General features: G+C 53.4%; 1 protein-coding gene across 1 annotated transcript in view; it reads left to right on the top strand.

Annotated features, from left to right (window-relative positions):
* The first annotated feature begins 3,259 nt into the window (after positions 1–3,259).
* The window catches only part of CD99L2 (CD99 molecule like 2), a 34,555-nt gene continuing 17,836 nt past the window's right edge, over positions 3,260–19,978 (top strand). Inside the window, exon 1 of the mRNA XM_050902025.1 lies at positions 3,260–3,317. Within this exon, the coding sequence (XP_050757982.1) occupies positions 3,260–3,317 (58 nt within the window). The remainder of the gene's footprint in view (positions 3,318–19,978) is intronic.

Raw genomic sequence — 19,978 nt, 5'->3', positions numbered from 1 at the left:
CTTAAAAAAGACTTGTTGTTTTTGGAAACAGGGCCATAAAACAACAATGCCTCAGGCAGGAGATGGACACAGGTGAAAATGTAATTCAGCCTCTGAAATTGCTCATTTTAAATTGTGTATAGTATTTTCATTTTCCATCACAGATAACTGTGTGGCAAGGCTATGCATTGCTACATGACAGCTCATTCTGCTTTTAAAACTGCAGCACTTCAGTAGCAGCTAAATTGATGCTTTTTATGTGTCCATTACTTATCAAGAGTAATTGATCAGTGCCTGCGAGGGGCTCTGAGATCTAACGGATTACATGTTCTGAGCCTCCTAAATTATTTGAATAGATTTAGGAAGAAAAAGATTCTAAATCAGATTTTTGTCTGACCCAGCATTACCTTTCCCGATCAGCGTTTCCCCTTCCCTTTAAACATATTTTTGCCTAGAAAGACAAAAGCATGCTAAGCCCAGGGAGCAGATTTTCAAAGGCAGCAAGAAGAGTTAAGCATGATACCTGTTAAAACATAATGGGAAGCAAGTATATTTTCCCCCTGAAAGTTTCTCCGATCGCTGTTTATTCTGCTATTTAAAGATTACAGCTTTAATCTAGCTCAAGAGAAGAAAATGAGAAGGTCGTAGCCCCCTCGAGCTCGGAGGAAAGCGATCCAACTGGAAGACGGCACTGCACTCCTGGACAACATAACGTGTGCCAGGCTCCAGCCTCGGCACAGGCGCATCCTCTGCGGAGCGACTGGAAGCGTTTAAGCCTCGGCTGCCTGCCTTAAACACACCCCGAACCAAGAATAGCCTGGACTCCTGGGCACAGGTCAGGCGATGCTGAGTCACTTGCTGGCCAGTCCCCAGGCTCTCCAGCTGCCTTGGGCTCAGCCTCCCTTAAAGACACAACTTGTGCCCGCCGCACACAGCCCCGGCTCTGGCTGGGCATGGCCGGCCAGGGACGGCACCCTCGGATGTCAGGGGGTTTAGCCAGACGAGTGGTTCCAACATGAATTCCCGGTTCGTGCTGCCCCGTTTCCCTCCAGCTTCGGAGCACAGCACTGCTGCTGCCTTCGTGCCAAGTAAATGCTACATTCATACATTTCTTTGTAATTATGAATCAACTCACAAGCGTTGGTGCGCACCCCAGGCTCACACAGAACGGCAAACAATATACTGTCACGGGTTGCATCAGCTGCTGCGATGCTCTCTCATGCCTTCAGGCTTGCTAAAGCTGATCTAACTCTAATATAATAGCCTTTTTACCCGCCTCCTCCCCCAACAATTACCAGAGGCTTGGAAAGCCATTGAAATGCAAATAGCTGACTGAGAGGTTATTGGGGAACCAGACTGGGAAGGTACAAATGTTGTCCTGCTGGTTTCCTTTAGTTTGACTCGAACGGGACTGTAATCCTGAATTTCTCTTTGTAAAATTAGGAGGAGAGGGAATACTATGAATGCACGGACGGCCTTGTATAGCACCTGAACTGCATCTTGTCCAGTTTAGCTTCTCTGTAGTCTGGGACCCCTGTTACTCCCGTTAGTTGCTGCAGCAGCAGAGAGAATTGCACAGTACAGAAGCGTCTGCAACTCCGATGCCATGATACGAGCGCGCTGAAGGATGCTAACTTACTGAAACCCGCTCTGCTGTGGGTTTTAGAGACTTTCCCCCCCCGGAAGGTTTGTGGAAGGCAAGGCACTGGGAGCTGTGGAGCCTGCAATCTTCTGCGTGGCCATAGATGAAAACGAGCAATAGAGCATCCCCGCCCCTGCTATCCCACCACATCCTTCTACCCGGGCACTTCTAAAGAGGACTGTAACTCCTTCACGGTCTGTTTGCTCACTGTCTTGTCAAGTGATGTTCCTACCAAGGACCAAAAGCACTGTCTGGACCTGAGGCAGTCCTGACATTTGGCTGGAGCAGCCAGGGACAGCAGTATCTCCAACTGCTGTAAGGTGGGGTGGGACTAGGACAACCCAGACGCTTCTTCAGGCCTTCAGTCCCCACTAAGGCTTTAGGAATTCCTCCTAAATATAGGCTGCATCCTCACCCCTTTTCTGTAGTGAAACAACCTATAAATATCAACAAAGATATTTACTGTATTAACTATTCCCTCCCTCCATTTAAAAGAGATGTAGAGAAGAGGGTCCAGCACCTGGTGCACATAAACTACAAGGGGCGGCTTGCTTCGGCAAGGAGGTGGCTGAGGGCAGATCTAATCGCAGTGTACAGCTACTTAAGGGCAGTTACTAAGATGACGGAGCCAAACTCTTCTTGGCAGTGGCAGGCAACGCAACAGGGGGTGATGGCCAAAGAAGTGGTCAGGGTCAGTGGGACCCAGGAGAACGTCCTTCACTAGGCAGTGGGCAGCACTGCCGCAGGTCACCCAGGGAGGTGGGGGAGCCTCCATCCCTGGAGGTTTTCAACTCCCCACCACACAAAGCCATGGCTGATGTGACCTGCTGTCCGTGGGTCCCACTCCGACGGGGCGTTTGGGCTAGAGACCTCCAGAGGTCGCTTCCAGCCAACATTTCTATGGCTCCATAACCTCCACATCGAAATCTTGGCATTAAAGGGTGAAATTGCAGCAGCTCCCTCCCCCGCGCTTCTGCGGAGCCCTTCCCGGGAGCGGGGCAGAGCACCCACGCCTGCACCATCGCCCCATCCCGGCACCGCTGCTGCCCCCCCGGCCGGCACGCGCGGCTCCCACAGCCCCCGGGGTCCGCCCCGGCACACGCGGCTCCCACCCCCCGGGGGTCCTGCCCGCCGGGCCCTCCCCGCCCCGCCTGCCGCTACCAGGCAGCAGCAACGCAAACCCCCCGCAGAGGTTTCCCGCGCATCTCCTCATCGCTGCTTGCAGCGCGCATTCTCCCCACTTCGGTGAGCGGCGATGGGGCTGAGCCCAGCGGCAGCCACCGCACACGCCCGGCGGGAGGATGCGCGCCGGGGCCGGGCCGGCAGGAACGCGTTTTCGCCGCGAGGGGAAGAGGCGGGCAGGGCACGGAGCCGCCTAGCGCGGCAGCCTCCGGTGCCGGGGCTCAGCGATCCCCCCGGGGGGGCCGCAGCTCCCGCCGAGCGGGGACTCCGCCGGAGCTCCGCAGCATCCCGGACGGGCCCCCACCCCGCCGGGGAGCCGGGGCCGGGCGAGAGCGCAGCCCGCCGACGGCGGGGGCGGGGGGGCGGTGGCGCCGTGCGCCCGCCCCGTCCCGCCCCGTCCCGCCCCGGCGGAGGCAGGCGGCCGTGCCCGCGGCAGACGCGCAGCCCCGCCGCGACATGGCCGGCCGCCGCCTCCTGGGGCTCCTCTTCGCCTTCGCCGCGCTGCTGGGCGCAGGTAGGGCGGCCCGGCCGCCGGCACCGCGGGGCGGCAGCGGGAGGGGGCGGCCGGCGGGGGGGAGTGGGGGGGTCCCGCGGGACGCGGCGGGGGGGGGGCGCGGCGCGGTTTGCGCATGATCGCGGGCGCCGGGCCCGGCCCAGGCACGGCGGAAACCCCCTCCCCATCCGCCTGGGATCACCCCGCAGGAGGCACCCCCGAGGGGAAACCCCGCAGAGGTTGCGCGCACACACGCAAACCCACCCATCCACCTCGGGTTGGATGCATCCCCCGGTAGCATGCAGCCTTCCCCGGGGGGGGGGGCTCACGGGGCCGGGGAGATGCAGCCCCGAGGAGGGCCCCTAGCAGGGGCCCCCAGGAGGATGCACCACCCAGGCGATCGCCCTTGGCGGGGGCTGCACGCCCCCCCCAGGGCCGCACCCTGTACAGAGCACCCCGACGCTGCAGCGGATGGCGGAACGCCAGCCCTGTGCACCAGGGCCGGGCCCGGCCAAAGCCATTCCCTAGTCACCCCCTCTTCCCCCCGGACCCCCCGCGCCTGGGCTCTTACCGTCCCCCGATGGCGCCTGTCCCTTCTTCCCCGACTCGGCGGCTGGGGATGCTCCTGCACAGGTGTCTGACAGATATGATGGCTCTAAACCCGTCATTAGATGACAATACTGGTGATTAAAGCATCTCAGAATGCAGCGTATGCCTCTTTGTGAGAAGGTGTCACAACAGTGTTTAAACAAAATGTGCGATGCTGCAGGTATAAAGCTCTATAGCAGCCTGTGTCTCGGATAATCCAAAACAGAGGGAGTCACAGAGTCGTCATCAAAGGAGTTTGGTTTTGTCTCTCTGCTTACTGAGCTGTTGGACTAGCGGATTCTCTGTGACCCAAATTTCTTGGGCTGCTGGTTGTATTCTCACTCTTTTTTTAGTCCCACTGCGATTTCTGCACATCAGAATAGTCTAACCCAGAAATCAGTGCCAGCTAGACAGTAACTAGGAAGACAGGGAAAAAAAACCTCATGCTTTTTTGGGGGGGGGGAATTAAAATCAATGCAACACTTACCACAACTCTTTGTTTGTTTCCTTTAAAAAAAAAAAGTACTGTTAAAAAAGCTGTATGTTTGTTTGTTTGAATAGAAAAAAAAGTCCTGTTAAAGGTTACACAGACAAAATAGACAGCAATTATGTAAAAGGCCTTGGGAAAGTTTTTCTAAAAAAATCTGCTTTTAGCTAGGATGCGCCCATCAAACACAGATTGGTTAGAGGATATTAGCATCGAAACGAAGAGTGAACTGGGCCTCGAGCAGCTTTTGCTGTTGGAAGAGATTAGGTTTACCATGAGTCGGCCTGGAATTAGTCTCCGTTTGCGTTAGGTACTTACCTGCTGGTGCACCTGGAAGGGTAACAGCATGGTACAGAGTTGCTTATGCTCACCAGTTTAGCGGCTACATTTTTAATTGGTGGATATCAGTTTGACAGGCTGAGCTAAGAGACTGTGCATAAAGTCCTGATTTTAGATTAAAATAAAAAAAAAAAATCTGATTAGTCAGCAGTAAAGCTATTTGCATTCTGTATTGTTTGCAACGTGGGCAAAGAAAAATGCTGTTCTGTTTCATTTTGGAGCGCTGGGCTGCAGGGTCCAGCTCTTAAATATCCTTGGCTGTGTTTGTATCAAAATGAATTTCACTGAAACGTTCATAAATCATTCCTGCCAGCGCGAGGCTTCACAGGTAATTGAACAACATTAAGTTCAGCTCCTGTCTGAGCCGCTTTAAATTGCCTCTCCATGGAAATAACTATATAAAGGTAAGTGAGCTCTGCACTTGCAACCTGTTCTGTGCAGAGCCCTGCTGACACCGGGTGCACAGGGACGAGGTATTGGTGTGCGGCTTCAGCGTTTCCATGTGGCCTCTGGTTCTTCCCCTGGTATTTCAGTAGTGGCTCTCCCGACCCACGAGTGGGTGCCTGTCTCTCTCCCAAACATTTTGGAGCAGCTTTGCAGCACCCTGACAGAGACTCGGAGAGCCCTTCCCCACCTGAGCACTGAACTGGCCTTTTGGGTACCAGGGTGGCCTCCCCGCCATCATCCCGTGCCCGCAGGAAGATATATCGGGTGGTGGTAAGGAAGTGGGTTTCCGAGGCAGGGCTTTCTGCCCCAGCTCCTCAGTACAGCAGCAATAGAAATCGAATTTCTTCATTACCTCTATTTGCTGGCTTTTTCTGGCTTCTTGTTCTGAAACAGTCTTTCCAGCGCTGCCGATGGTGGGTCGCAGACAGCCCAGTCTCTTGCAAGCTCGGAGGTTTACAAATTACCAAGAACCAAGTATAGCAAACTAGACAACAAAATTGGTACTTAGCGTGATTCCTGCAGCTGAGGTCCAGATCCACCATTGACGCAAGAATAATGTTCATCTTGGCTGTGGCTGTCCAGTAAAGCAGAAACAAACCCCCCTTTTTAATTGAAAAAATGTGGTAGGTTTTGGGTTTCTCTTTGGTCAAATTCCACTGTGTTTCCCTTCATATGTGACTGTGCGCTTCAGCGCCCGGTGGGCTGTCGGACACAGCCATGCTGCATCCGTCCACGCTGCCGTGCTCCCTCCGCCCTCACCACCTATCTGGCCATGGGTGCAATGCTGAAATAGGAGTCGCTTGCAGGGCACCAAGCCGTTTTCCAGTGCTGCTAAACTCCAGCATATTGCCACAGTGCAGTGGGGGACAGAAGCATTAAAGTATTTTGAGGCGGTGGGGGAAACCAAACGCCCTGCAAAGCCTTTTTGCTGCAGCCGAGCAGCAGCCAGAGGCGAGCGTTCCCTATGCTAGCGCGTTGCACGATGTTTTAAATGCACAGATTTGTGGCTTTTCCAGAAAGTAGTTATGTTTGAGTCATCCAGGGTTAGCACATGTTTGTGCAAAATGATAAGGAAAACAGTCAAACAAGGAACTTTTCAGTTGTTTTTTTTCCCCTCTCCTGTCCTCACTCTTGTGGTAAGCCAGTACAGAAATGCACTGATGTGTTTTCAGGGAAAGATGGTGAATTTGACATCCGAGGTCAGTGCTCTTGGAGGGAGCGCAGGGTTACCTCTTACAGGCCAGGCAGAAGGGGCACATCCAGATTTTATGCTTTACGTTGTGTAAGAAAAGCTTGAAGAAAAACTTCATGATTACAAACCGGCAATAAGAATAGTTGGGCATGTCCTCCAAAGTTGCAGTATCAGCAGTGACAGGCGACTCCTCATGTTGTCATCCTGTGTCTTAATAGACAGCGTCTCACGGATCACCTCTCCTCTCGAGTGTGACTACAATATCCCACCAGCAATTACAATAATTACTTAAATGTGAAAGTAATATTAGACAGTATAATTAGCTATTTATAACTGTTGCACAGATGGCTGCAGTCACTGCAGGCGGCTCCTCTGCACAGTCGCTGCACAACGGTGCCCAACCGAGAGCGCAGAGAAAGCAGAAAGGAGCCAGCTCTTTTCCAGATGTTTTTCCAGGTGTCCGGGCTCCGCTTTGTGGTGGGCAGCGGTGGATGCAGCTGGCAGAAAAGGGGGTGCCGGTGCCAGGTGACCTGCCGGCTCTGTGCCCATCGCTTGCCAGGGTCGCTCACCACGGTTGTGCGGGGAGAGTTGCAGGAGGAATTATTTGGAGTAGAAGCGAAAGCCTTGGTTTGGCATTGCTGTCGAAACTGAAGGCGATAGCAGCGTTGTGTAAGGCATTTACCTGCGCTAAAAATCTTAGTTATAATGCATCATTATGTTATTAAATTTATAATTACTAGGTATCAGCTGCAAGTCAAAGTAATACATTTAAAGAATAATTTTTACTTTGATAGCGTCTTTAGTGCGTATGACAAAGCAGGAGAAGCTAAATTGGTTTTCTTACAAATTATCTCTGATCTTTGAACAAATATGCATTAATTAAATGTGCCATGCCCAGATATTTATGTACATAGCTTTGGAAATAATTAATTTCCATACTTCTGCTTGTATTTTGGAACCTTTTCCTTCTACCAGCCTAGTGATATCTATGCTTGGAAACAGCCGTTTAACTCTTGGGCGTTTTTTCCCCCTCTAAAAAAATGTAATTTTTTCCTTACATCTGTTGCAACCATTTCAGCCCTTAAAGCACATAAAACAGAAGAGTCTATTGATCTCCAGTGTTGACTAGAATAAAGTTTTAGGACTGCTCGGTTTAAAAACAAATTTGTTTCTCCTTAGAAAAATATCTCCTAGAGGTTTAAGGCATTGACTTTACAATTAACTAAAGGAAAAACTGGGGGTTTATTAGACAGTGCTTCTGAAGCCACTCTAATAACAAAACATATGTTTAATAAACTACATAACACTGATGGCAAAGAGAAAACCTTTGCAATAATTCCTTTGTAATCTGATTGATATAATTCACAATTGGTGGAAGAACTTGAATAGAGGAAAACGGAGAAGATGAACATGGCATATCAAAACGCAGAACATGAAAGGACTTTTTTTGAAAAGGAAACTTCAAAGTTGGGGATCCAGATGCTGGAGTCACTAGCTGTGATTTGGGATGCGAGCACAAGAATGCGTTTGCTGAGTGCACGATGCTTTTGAGAAAAAAACCAGAGCGCCCCAGTACAAGCCCGTTAGCTGTCGCTAAGCGAGAGGCAGACGCTTGCTGTACACTTGCAGGGATTTCAGTGGAGCCGCACAGGGTCAGGTTTGGTTTTGATCTTCTGAAAGCTCAGCCTACTGGTGCAATGTGGATAAAGTTAATGCTAATACGTATTTATGAAACTGTCTTGTAGCCACTCCAAAATCCTTGTTCATTGCTTTCCAACCTTGTCTAGGAAACACAGAAAATTATTCTGGTAGGAGTACCGGGGCCCCAAGCAGAAAGCTGATGCTGAGCGCAAGCTCCTCTTCCCTGAGATACCCAGCCACATGAGCAGCATCTTCAGGGAAGGAGTGAGCCAGGTCTGCTGTAGGGATTCAGTGCTGGCATGGCATATATGTGTAGAAAAGCCAAAGAAAGCAAAACCAGAGGCATTGGCAAGATTTTGGAGGTGGCGGCTCAGACAGGGAGGAGGGACACTGCGAACAGCATCGCTCTGCCGTTGGAAGGCTCTGCAGGCTGGCACGGGGTTGTCCCCAGCAAACAAGGTGCTGGGAAAAGAGAATTGCTCAGCATTTTGCTTGCCCTTTGAAATGCTCTCTTTGCCCATGCACAAAGAAATCTGCATAGAAAGAACTTGTCAAGGTTGGAAGAATCTTACTGAAATCCCGCTTCGGAAGGACGTGCTCCTGGCTGGGTGTTTAGGGGTAACTGCAGCGCGGGCTCCAGAAGGGTAGGAGGCAAAAGCTAAACAAGCAGAAGAGGTTTCCAGCCCCAGCTGTGGGTGACAAAGGACGTGGCTTGTGCTGCAGAAGGGACATTAGGTATGTGATAAGATTTTGAACAGCACATTAATCTGTGACCATAAAGCTGGTCTGCTGACAAACGTGTGCTTTTAGGGGTAGGAGCTTAGGGAAGAGTCTCTATCTCTATATCAGATCTCTAGATGACCTATATGGGATGAAAGCAAGCAGCTTGGTGGAGCACGTGTCTCCGTGATGACCAGCCATCTCCATTCAGGTGTCCCGGCTACTGCAGGACTTGGGTCGTCTTTCCAGACAATACGATCTGAGTGAAGCTAATGCCATACCCCATCTACCTCATTTGGAGCAAAAACCTCCCCAGGTCCCATCCTGCCATCCGGTACATAGCATTGCTCGCAGAGATTTGCATAATTTCCACCACAGAGCCTGAGCGTACCCCGGGGTACGCTCTCATGCCATGAAGAGGTAGAAAGACCAAGAATTGGCGAAACTTCCCCCTTGCCCACCATACTTTCCCACCCTGGAAGTTCTTTTGGCCAGAGAAATCCCCATGCAACCTGATGCCAACGCAACGCCGGGCTGAAGAGGTTGCAGCCCCCCAAAGCTGAACCATCCAGGGCGATGCTTCCAGCTGGTGCAAGCCTGCCCTGAGCGTCCCCGTCACCCCAGGCAAACCCCTGCTTTCTGACCCAGAAACAGGCTGGTTTCTAACCCGGGTGCTTCAGCTGGGGCAGGCCCCGCTCACCGGGCATCAGCTCCTGCTGCTGGTGACAGACTGTCTCACGCACTGTCAAGAGACACTGAGCGGATGCCATGCAGTTTGTGTGTAATTATTTGCCAGGAAACCGGAATTTGTTATTTCCAAAAATCCGTAGGACAGCACTAAGCTTTGAGCCCACGTGTGTTTTTAAAAATGCACACAGATCCCAATACATGTCTTTGGCCTCATGCAGAAATTAGAGCATTTTTAAGTGCAGTTAAACTTATGTTTGAAAAAAAGGTATATTCCTTCTTTCTCTTTTGTAATGATGGTCTTAACTGAGTGAATGATTTAGATACTTTTGCAGAGGAAATCTCAGAGCCATAACACTTGAATTAAAGTAACAGTTTACAAACAGTTGGTTTTGTAAATGTTGGTGCTGTTTCCTCCACAAGTGGGGTCAGAGAAAGCGAGAGACCTGTTGGTGGATTTCTGTTTGAACTCAGTGAGCTCCTGTTTTTAAGTTTAAATTATTTCATGCCACATCAATAGCAAATGGCGCTGTCGTTATAAGGCAACTGTTCCCCTGGTGACAGGAGGCAAAACCAGGTAGCTGTGCACCTCCTTCATCTAGAAAAGTGTTTTATCTCAGGATTAAACAGCTGTCTTTCACGACTTAAAAAATGACATTTTTAAATTATAGTAATGAAATAATTTAAAAAAAACCCCATGAAATTCTGTAACAAAAACTTTCAGAATTTGTCCTGATAAGTTGTCATTGACTTCAGAGAAACACTTTTTTCCCCTGGTAGAAGTATTTCAGCAGACCTTTCCCACCTGCATAACAGAGGACTCTGCTTTTGCCTCCTAGTAGCACATTTGGGAGGTGATGGGAACACAGCGGGTGCTCACCAGCCGGATGCAGGCAGCAGGCTCTGGGCGAAGCTGGCTTTACCTCCCCAGTTGCAGACACAGCCTCTGCTGGGCACGGGAAGCAGCAGGGAGCGGACGCACACCCCGAACTCCGCTTCCCAGGGGGCTTCTCCAAACTCCTCTATGAAAGCAAGGAGCCAAACCCACCTTATTGAAAATGAGCCGATGAAAAAGACCGAGGGATGTGGCACGGCTTCCCACCACAGCCTTGGCCAGCAGCTTCCCTTGCCGTGGGCTAGCCAAGAGGGGTGGTCTTGCAGCTGCTGGGCTGGGTGGGGGTGGCCTGGCCCAGCTGGCCACGGCCGGTGGTTAAAAAATCCCTGCCAGTTCCTGCACCACCTGCTCAGAATTACCTCCAGCAGATCTCTGCTGCTGCTTCCTACTTGGGGGGGGTGCAGCCCCCCACCCTGTTGTGTCTCCATGCTGGAAGCCCCTTCCTGTGGCAGGACGGTGCGGTCCCTTGGCAGCACTGCCTGCGCCTGCGATGGAGCCGCCTCGCCCAAAGCAGTGGGGAGCGGGAGCGCGGCCGGGCGAACGCTGCGCGTCCCAGCGTGCCTGATGCGAGGAGGGTGCAGACAGCGAGCAGCAGAGGCTGGATCCTAAACAAACCTGCACCCCGATCTGAATACCCAGTATTTGCACGGTGAGGTGCCGTGGAAAGGCAAGCAGGCGGTTGCAGGTGCTGCGCCGCAGCAGCAGCCAGGCAGCAGCCCTGCATTGCAGGCTGCCGTGACAGGGGGCAGACAAATGCCGTCAGCCAGAGGAGAGGGCTGTAACCTGCCACGCTCTCCCAGGGCCTCGCTCCATCTGTCAGCATCGCCTAAGTCTTCATTTCCACTACCGTTCTGCTTCCGATTTTAAATAACACAGTACGACAGGAGCAGCACATCCCAAGTGATGAACCAGCATTTTTACAGTGTAATTCCCTATTTACCTACTTTTAACTACAGCATCTACTCTTGATCTTTATCTGATGAGAGCAATCTCTTTCCATCGGGAATCAGGTGATAAGCATTTAATCTCTCGCTTCAGTTTTCTTTGGGCTCCTGCATCGCTGGCTTTGTCATCAGTTGTTCCATGCTGGATTATGAACAAAATGCTTTCATGCCACAATTTGTTGTCTGGTTGATAAACAGGCATCTTTGGCCCTAGGCAAATTCGTAGTCATTACTTAACGTGTAAGCAGAAATCAAGTGGCTAATGTGAACAAACCTCGTAATGTTTCTGGGCAGACAGCATGCAGGAGAACATGAAAGCAGCCCAATTTTCAGCCCTCCACCCACAGTCACAGGAGGAAGCGAAACTTGCTGCGTTTTCTGACCTTCACTAGGGATCACAAACCAAGCGAGCTGGGGTCCATGTTTCCCACCCTACGCCTGGTGAGGCTGGGCTGGGTGAAGGCCAGGGGCAGCGCACCTGGACACGGGTGGTGCCAAGGCTGCCCCCAAAGTGGTTTCAGCTCAGATCCTGCCTCCTGCTCCTGGCCTGCCTTTCCCTGGCAGGGCTGGCTTTTGGCATCGCCACACGGGGCCGGGGCCGTCTGCCCTCCGCTGCGGGGAAACCAGGCTGGCGCCTGCTCAGGGGCGAGCTCATGGCACCCCCCACGTCTCCCCTTCCCTTGCTGCGGGAGCAGTAATCCAGTTCTCCAGCAGACCCCTGCACACTGTGTCTGGAGGGGGACAAACCTGAGTCCTGGATGACACAGTTTGTTCTTCTGTGACCTGAGAAAGTTGCCTTTAACCATTCCCTGACCTGTGCAGTGGGGTCAGTGCTAATTTCCCCTCTGCCACTTGCAAAGTGGTTGAGGTCTGGGAATAAAAAGATGATGCCGTCCGCATCCTTTCCCCCTTTAGGTATAATAAATTGTTTTTCCTTAAAAAAAACCCAAACCAAACAAACAGCAAAAGAGTGAAAAGAAGAAACAACTCCCTTTCCCATCAGATGCACCTTTGAATTACTGAGGGTTACCTGGGGCATTTTCCCAGAATCCCAGAGAGGGTCAGAGATTTGCTTTCTAGGCTCAGCGGCAGGGCTCCTGGGAGGGCTAGGTCAGGCTGAGCTCCCCCTGCCCTCATTAGCCCTTGGCCACAACGTCCGTGTACCCAACCCAGGCACAGAAAGCTGGGCATCATCCCATCCTCATCACAGGTACAGCTGGGCTCAGGCGCTCCCCAGAAAGGGAGGAACCTTAAATCCTTGTGCTCAAAACCTTCCAGCCTTTTGCTCCCAATGCAATTTATCTGGGACTAATTGAAAGCAAGTTTTGGCAATGCTGCGGCAGAGACCTCTTTGACACAAACCTCAAAGAACGGTTATCTTATTAAAGTTGCTTAGAAAACATCACCCGCTCTACACACAGAGATGTCAGAGAGCCTTGGAAACCTTGAAAGCTTTGACTGCTGATACTGAAGAAAGCCATTTCTATTGGCATCTCGTATTGCCTGAACAGGGCTACCCACTTTCCAACCACACTGCGGTGGAAGAGGACCTGGTGAAACGTTTGTTTCACGTGGGGTCAGAGAGAGGACGATGCTGTGGAGCCAGAGATGGGGCGGACCTGGGCAGCGGCCGCCAGTCCAAGGCATCCTGTGGGAAACCCCGATGCAAAGCCTTTCCTAGCTCCGGTAGCGCTGCCCTTGACAGGGCTTTGCTTTTCACTCCGAGCTGTCGAGGGTTGCTGGCGGCACCCGGAGGTGTTCGTCTGTCCATGGTGGGGGGTACCGCTCTGGCCAGTGCTTTTGGGGAGCCTGGGGTTCACAAGCCGGTCAGGGAGCTGCTGGTCTCCCGTGGAGCTGAGGGCTCCAGTCCCACCTGAGGCTTTGCAGCCTCCCGGGGACCAGACACTTTCATTCAGCAGATCAAACCCTGGGCGGTCCCTGCACTGAGCTTGCCGCTGAGGGAGATAGAGTTCATGGCACTGTGCAGCCATACTCCTCCTTGGGGTTGTCCCCAAAAAGTGGGATGGGCATCGCATTAAAGGAGACACAAGGGCCCTTTGCTGTGCCGCAAGCACCAGGGCTGCGGCTGGTGCCCTGCCAGCCTGCAGGGACAGGACAGTCCCCCGGGCACCGGCGCTCCTCCATGGCCTCGCTGCTGTTACACTGGCTTCTGTCACATTGCGTGGCAGCGGCCGATGCGACACGACCCCTGGCGTGGGCCCCTCGCTCCCTGCCCCCTGACCTTGCACACAGCCCTGGGCTGGGCACCCCCCCCCAAAATAGCTGTTGTGTGGCTGCCCGTGGGCGCTCGGTACCTCGCCCCCAGGATTAGGCCATCTCTAGCAGAGCCGCAGCGTCTCGGGGCCAGCTGGCGCTTGCAGCCCCCTCCCGCTCACAGCTTTAACACGGCGATGCACCGAGACCGACGCTGGCAGAGCAGTGAAATGCGTGGAAACACTTTTGTTTCCCTCTGACAGCAAATTTGCTCCTTCACGTCTCAGTCCCCAAGCGTGTGGAGAAAGACCCCTTTGCCACGCTCCTGCAACCTCCAAGCTGGCAGCCCTGCGCTGGTTTGAAAAGCAAAATCAACTAGTAGCAACCAAGCCACTCCACTAATAGCCTTTCTCATCTAATTTTTTAAATAAAAAGTGTAAATACAGTAATCACCACCGGTTTGAGTCAGTGAGACTGAGAGCAGGTGAAAGAGAAACGTTGGGAAGAAGGAGAAAGTTGGAACGAGAGTTTAGCATGAAGAAATGCCTCTGGATTTGAGGGTGCGTTCTGCCCCTTCGGGAGCCGGCGGGGTGGTCGTGGAGGCTGGTGGGTTTGGCAATGGAGGCTGGTGGGTTTGGCGGTGGAGGCTGGTGGATTTGATGGTGGAGGCTGGTGAGCTTGGTGGTGGAGGCTGGGTGGTGGTGGAGGCTGGTGGGTTTGGTGGTGGGAGCTGCCATTGCTCCAAGAAGGACAGCACTGGGGGAAGAGCAGCCTGGTGGCAAAGCTCATCCTCCTGCAGACAGATCTGGAGCAGGGGCTCTTCTCACATGCTGGAATTCGGGAGGAAGAGGCCAGCAACTGTCCTTAGCCCTCAGCTTTCGAGGTTTCCTTGCAGCCTCCATGCAGGCGCACCCGGTAAATACCGCAGGCTCTCTGCAAGCCGGTTACCAGATGCGGCTGTTGGGAAAGAGGAGACGAGGGCGATTCCCTCCGGGGTTTTAAATCTTGCTGTGGAGGAGTGAGAAAGGCTGTGTAAGATGACAGCAGATGAGAAACTCCTCCCCGATGTGTTTTTTGTCTGGTCTCTGCAGAGTGACCTGCTGGCAGCTCCCGGTGCGGCCGCGGCAGTGGAGGCTGAGCTGCAGGCTGCTCCCCGGGGCTGTGGGACACGGCAGGGTGCGTGGGACTGCACTGCTTCTTTGAGTGGGAGCAACCTGGAGGTCTGTCCTTCTACTCAAGGTGGGGAGAAGATGCGTTGGGACCTTCGGGCAGCCCTCAGCATGGCACAGGGCGGATGGACACTGGCGTCCCTCAAGGATTCAGTGCCTGGCCGGGGAGCTCCCAGCGAGGGCTTGACTTCTCCTGCCCACCGGGACGGTGGTCTTTCTGGCCCGGCCCCACATCGTGGTGCTAACGATGTCTGCTGAGAAGGAGCGTGGAGCCCACCAGATGCAGGCTGGTTTTGCTGGTCACGTTTTCCCCGCCACCTCCATCACTCTTGCTGGGTGCCGAGCATATTGGGTGCTGCCACCAAATAGTTTAAATTATTCCTAGTAAGCCTTGAAATCAAATTGCAACAGACATCTGCTTCTCATCCAGCTGCCCCAGCACATGGAAACGCAGAATTTTCCTGTGACTTAAAAACCCACACTAGGTGTGTTGCCCTGAGCTGCAGACAGCAGTGCTTGCACGGGGGCCGCGCTGCCCGTCCTGCCCCACGCGGCGTGCCTGCCCCGGCCCAGTTCACCCCCAAGGAGAGGGCAGAACTGGGAGTGTTGTGGAGCTGAGGTTCCCGGCGGGGACCCGGCAGCGTGGAGGGCAGCGAGGGCGATGGAGCCTGCGTGGGTCACGGTGGCTCGGCAACAACGCGCTGACTGTAGCGGAGGCTTTTAGGCATTTCCGTTAATAGGTTTCAAACATAACCACCATTAGTCCCTCCACAAAGAGAAAGTCTTCATTATGCAAATTCTCATCTTAAAGCTTTATTCATGTGCTTCCTGGCAGGCTTTCCTTTAATCTCAAGAGCAAGATTGCTTGGAATTACCATATACCCTTGTTAATTGCATAAAAAAAAAAATTCAGCAGAGGTTGTTTTTGCCATAATCAAGAGTGATTTTGATTAGTACTTCTGGAAATCAAAATGTTTCGCTGGGAATGGAGAACAGGGATGGCAGCATTACCTCGTCCCCCGTGAGGAGCAGGGGCCATCCCAGCCGGGGAGCTGTGTCCCACCGCTCTCCGCTGACCCTGCCCCGGACCAGGGCGATGTACCCCCAGCGTCAGCCGTCGGTCCTGCTGCCGCGGCGGGTGCAGGGGGTTGAGTTTCTCCCCCACTTCGCTTACCGGCAGAGCCCTGCCTCCCCTCGCCCCAGCGGGCTGCCGAAAGGGATGTATGTGCAGGGGCATGTCCCTGGGCAGTCTGTCTTCCCTGGCAGCGGCCGAGGAGCTGGAGGACGTTCAGAGTCTGCTTTTCAAGGCAGAACTAACTTCAGGAGGAGGTCTGTGTTAAGGAGACAGCCTGGGCACATCTCTGGAGAGAAGTGCAGCTGCAATGAAGCTGTCCTTACCCGCCTGGCCTGCCAACGCTGCTCCCAGAGACCGTCGCTAATGCCCCAGCTCCTAGGAGCATTGCTCTCCCTGCATGCATAGAACTGTGCTTTGGTCTTAGTAGTCAGCAAGAACTCGAGATTTGCAAGCAACTTAGCACTTGCAAGTAAATTTCCCACGTGTTTGGCAGGCGGCTGGGCCCGGCACCCAGGCAGTGGTGGTGGAGAGCATCAGTGAGTCTGAAGCTCTGGTTTGTGCTGACCAGGATCACTGCTCTGGCCGGTGGTGTAGTACTGTTGCCTGCTCCAGGAGGGGTCCCTGTGGACCCCTGGTGCTGCTGGAGGCACCCCAGCTGCTGCAGAGCAGACCTGCACCCGCGGAGGATCAGCCATTTGCTCCCTGCAGACCTTTGGGGCTGTATCTTTGCTGAGACATTGGGAAACGCCGCTGCGAGGATGCAGTCCAGCACCTGCAGCATGGCACGGCCCTGCACCTGAAAACCCTCCATCCCCAGCACCCTGCCCAGAGGTGCCAGCACAGCCGTGGGTGCCCTGCACAGAGAACCGCCTGCGTGTGCCGACATCATAACTCAGAGCCAAAAAGACGAGGTTGATCACTGGGGAGACCCTGGTGCTTTCGGTTACCTCAGCACACTTTCCTCCTGCTCTCCCACCCGCTGTCCACCGCGTCACTCCTAAGGTAGATGCATAAAAGTCAGGCAGTTTGAATTACTTTCCGCTGCCCTTGTACCTGCTTTGCATTCTCCCATAATCTCCCAGGCTGTCAATCTCATACTGTCGCGGGTTCTCAATTCCCAGGAAAGCTAAACACATATATATTGCAAAAAGAGATCCGTGGGCTGGCGCTAAAAATGGAATACACCTCGCTCCGAGTGCTGCAGACGGCCTAGCAATATACTGGGTGTGAATTATGATACTGTAATTCAAGCTTTGTCAAACAGTGGGGCTTAATTAGAATATATATATAATTGTAAAAACTAAAAAGCTGACGAGTACAATTGTGCGTTTGAGCTGCCTGCTACAGAAAATAATGAGGAGAGAATACATTAAGGCACAAAACCCTTCTACCTTCAAAGAGCAGCTAGCTCTGATTAAAAATACCCCCGGCAAGGCGAGGGGACTCGGCGAGAGGCGGGGGAGGCTGCGGTGCCGGCTCGGCCGTAACTCTCACCTCTGCTTTACAGCCTCCACCCGGCACAGCTGCGGCCTTGGGGTCCCCCCACCTCCCCGCTCTGGCGTTGGGGGATTCGTGTTAGGTACCGCAAGGTGTCCTGGCTCAGTTTCTTTTCATTGTCATATTAAGAAAAATATGGAAAACACATCTCGTTTGCCCATTTTCCCCCTCACCATAGACCTGCAGTCCTGCAGATGCTCCAGTGCCCTTGGCCAGCGGCACGCAGGGCTTGAATCACCTCCCAGCTCCCCTTGGGGATGTGCCTTTTCTCCCAGCAGCCAGAGACCAGAGTTCTTCCAAGGACCCAGTGCAAGGGTGGGGAAAAAAAATCCCAAACTAGCCTAGTCATCAACCCCGGCGAAGATCCCATACTGCTCCCCAACACTGAGGAACCAGTGGAGGGTGATTTTGCATGTCAGTGGATTTTTAGTCCTGTAACAGGTTGCAGGCAGCGTGGGTATGATGTCCTACAGGGGAGGTGAACCGTCAGGGCATGCAGGATCCCGACCGCTGAGCAAGCATTACAGACAAACACCTCTGCAACTCAGCAGCGGGCTGCTTGTGAGCTCTAGTATGTAGGAACGTGCCTCAGCTTCTCCCAGAGAGTATAAACTCTTAATATAAAGATACTCTGTGCTGTGCCTGGGTTCACATCAGAGGATGGGCTTTGGGAGCCTGGGAGACCCACTCGTCCAGTGATCGTGGAGCGGGACCAGGGCCCCAGGAGCAAAGAGATTTGCACGAGGCAGCACAGGGAGCGGCAGCGCTGCCTCCCAAAAAACTGTGTTTGCAAGGTAAACGTGTACCAAATGCTGGTTGAGTTTTAAGCGTCTGGCTGTGAAGTGCCGGGTTTGTTAGCGCTTAATGACTGAATAAAAGAATAAGGAGGAGAACGTTCAGCTCTTATCTGTCGGAGCGAGCAGGCAAGTTTGCGTGCCTTTGACAGCGGCGCTCGGTTATTGATCCATAAACAGTGCAATACGTCTCTATAACACCCTTTGCATGAAATAAAGATGTTGTCAGCTTCAATTAACTGGCAATCTATTATTAATCCTTGCCAACGCCTAGGGGATTCCTGGATTTAAATTGCCCTGGAAAAGGATCTCAGTTTGCCATGGGCAGCGGTGGGAAAGCCCTGGGAAACGGGCTGTGCCAAGCGCTGCAGCTCCCAGGGAAGGTTTTACCGGGTGATTCAGTGCGTCGACAGTTTTCCTAACCTTCAGGCGGGCTGCGTGCACGCCTCTCCCCGGCGGGGGGGATTCCCCCGGGATGCAGCTGCAGCCCAGGACACATGAGCGGTTGCTGTTTTACATCAGCCCCGTGAGGATCGAGGGCCCTGAGCACCTTTGGTCCCCCTGGACCCACTCGTGTGCCAGCTGGCTCTTTGGAGAGTGATTTTGTAAGAAGTGACACCCTCCTCTTTGTCCTACAGGGAGAGGTGCCAAGGGGAGCTGTCACCAAACCCAGGGAGGTGTATGTGCTGCTCAGCCGACGGGTCTGGTGAGCCCCCCAAAGCCAGGCAGGGGGGAGCCCATTTTTCATGGCAGTTGCATTCCCTGCAGGGCCCGTGGCCCCACCGGGGAGCGTCTCCGTGCAGCCCCACGACCCCCATAGCCCTTCAGCAGAAGAACAGGCGAGCTGCGTGCACCCCCACGGCCGCCCACTCCCCTTCGCTTTGTATTTGGGCTCCTACATCAAAGGTGAAGCACGGGGAGGATGCGCTAATGGCAGGGCTGGCGTGCAGCAAATCAGCGCCCTTAACATTTATTTAATCACGGAGAGCAGAGGGAGCAGGGGGAGAGCGAAGGGATGGCTCCTAGCATACCAATGCGAGTCTTGGTGCCTCCACCATATCCCTCCTGCCAGCTCACCCTGCGTGCCGTGGAGGCAGGGGGAACTGAAATGAAACACGCTGACGGCGCATGTACCCCGGTTGGGTTTGTAGCACTTCTCATCCCGCCAGAGACGCGCCGCAGTTTTCCCCTTCCGCCTTTTTTTAAACACAGTTTAAAATAGAAAGACAAGAATGACGGAGCCCCGCCGGTTCCTGAAAAATCCAGTAAAGACTGGGGAAAAAGCCATGCTGGGAAAGGGAGCCTGCATGAAATTGCTGGAGTAGCAAGCTTGGGACAGTCGGCCACAGCAGTAATGAGCTTGTGGGGTCTCAGCAGGGATGTGCTGGTGGTTCGGCAGCACCCCGTGCAAGCGCTAGAGCTGGGCAGATGTTTTTTCAGTGCCATGGATGGTCTTGCATGTTCCTTACTTTGCTCCTTTGCACTGACAGACCACTTGATAATCCTGCAGCTTCATCTGGGCTGTTGGAGCGGGAGAGCATCGCCTGTCTCACGGTGCCAATATTTCGCCAGCAATAAGGCCGAAGAGGCAAATGTTTTGGCAAGGGAGCGGAGGGGCGTGCGGGCAGGCTGAGGGTGCCAAGCACAGCCCTGCCGCACTGCTGTGCTGAGCAAGGGGCTCATCCGCATGCCTCGCTCTGCAGATTTCACACGGCGGTAACGGCTCCACCTGCAACAGGGCATTGCCCGCTGCCGGCCGTTCCTCCGGGCTCAGACGGGAAGCGTTGGCATCCTTCATCTCGATGAGAAATGCAGCCGTGGGCTGGGACACGTATTGCTTACACACACACCCCCCCAGCAGTAGCTTAACGCTGAGCGCTTTGCAGGGGAGAGAAGCCCATAGCAACTTTCCAGCCGTAGACACTGCATTTAAATCACCCTCAGGTTTGCTGAGTGTACATTTAAATAGACGGCAAATGAAACGAGATGTGAT

Source organism: Gymnogyps californianus, chromosome 9 (genome assembly GCF_018139145.2).
Source record: "Gymnogyps californianus isolate 813 chromosome 9, ASM1813914v2, whole genome shotgun sequence".
Taxonomy (NCBI): domain Eukaryota; kingdom Metazoa; phylum Chordata; class Aves; order Accipitriformes; family Cathartidae; genus Gymnogyps; species Gymnogyps californianus.
Note: the sequence above shows the minus strand (reverse complement) of the source record. Positions and strands in the feature narration are given on the sequence as shown.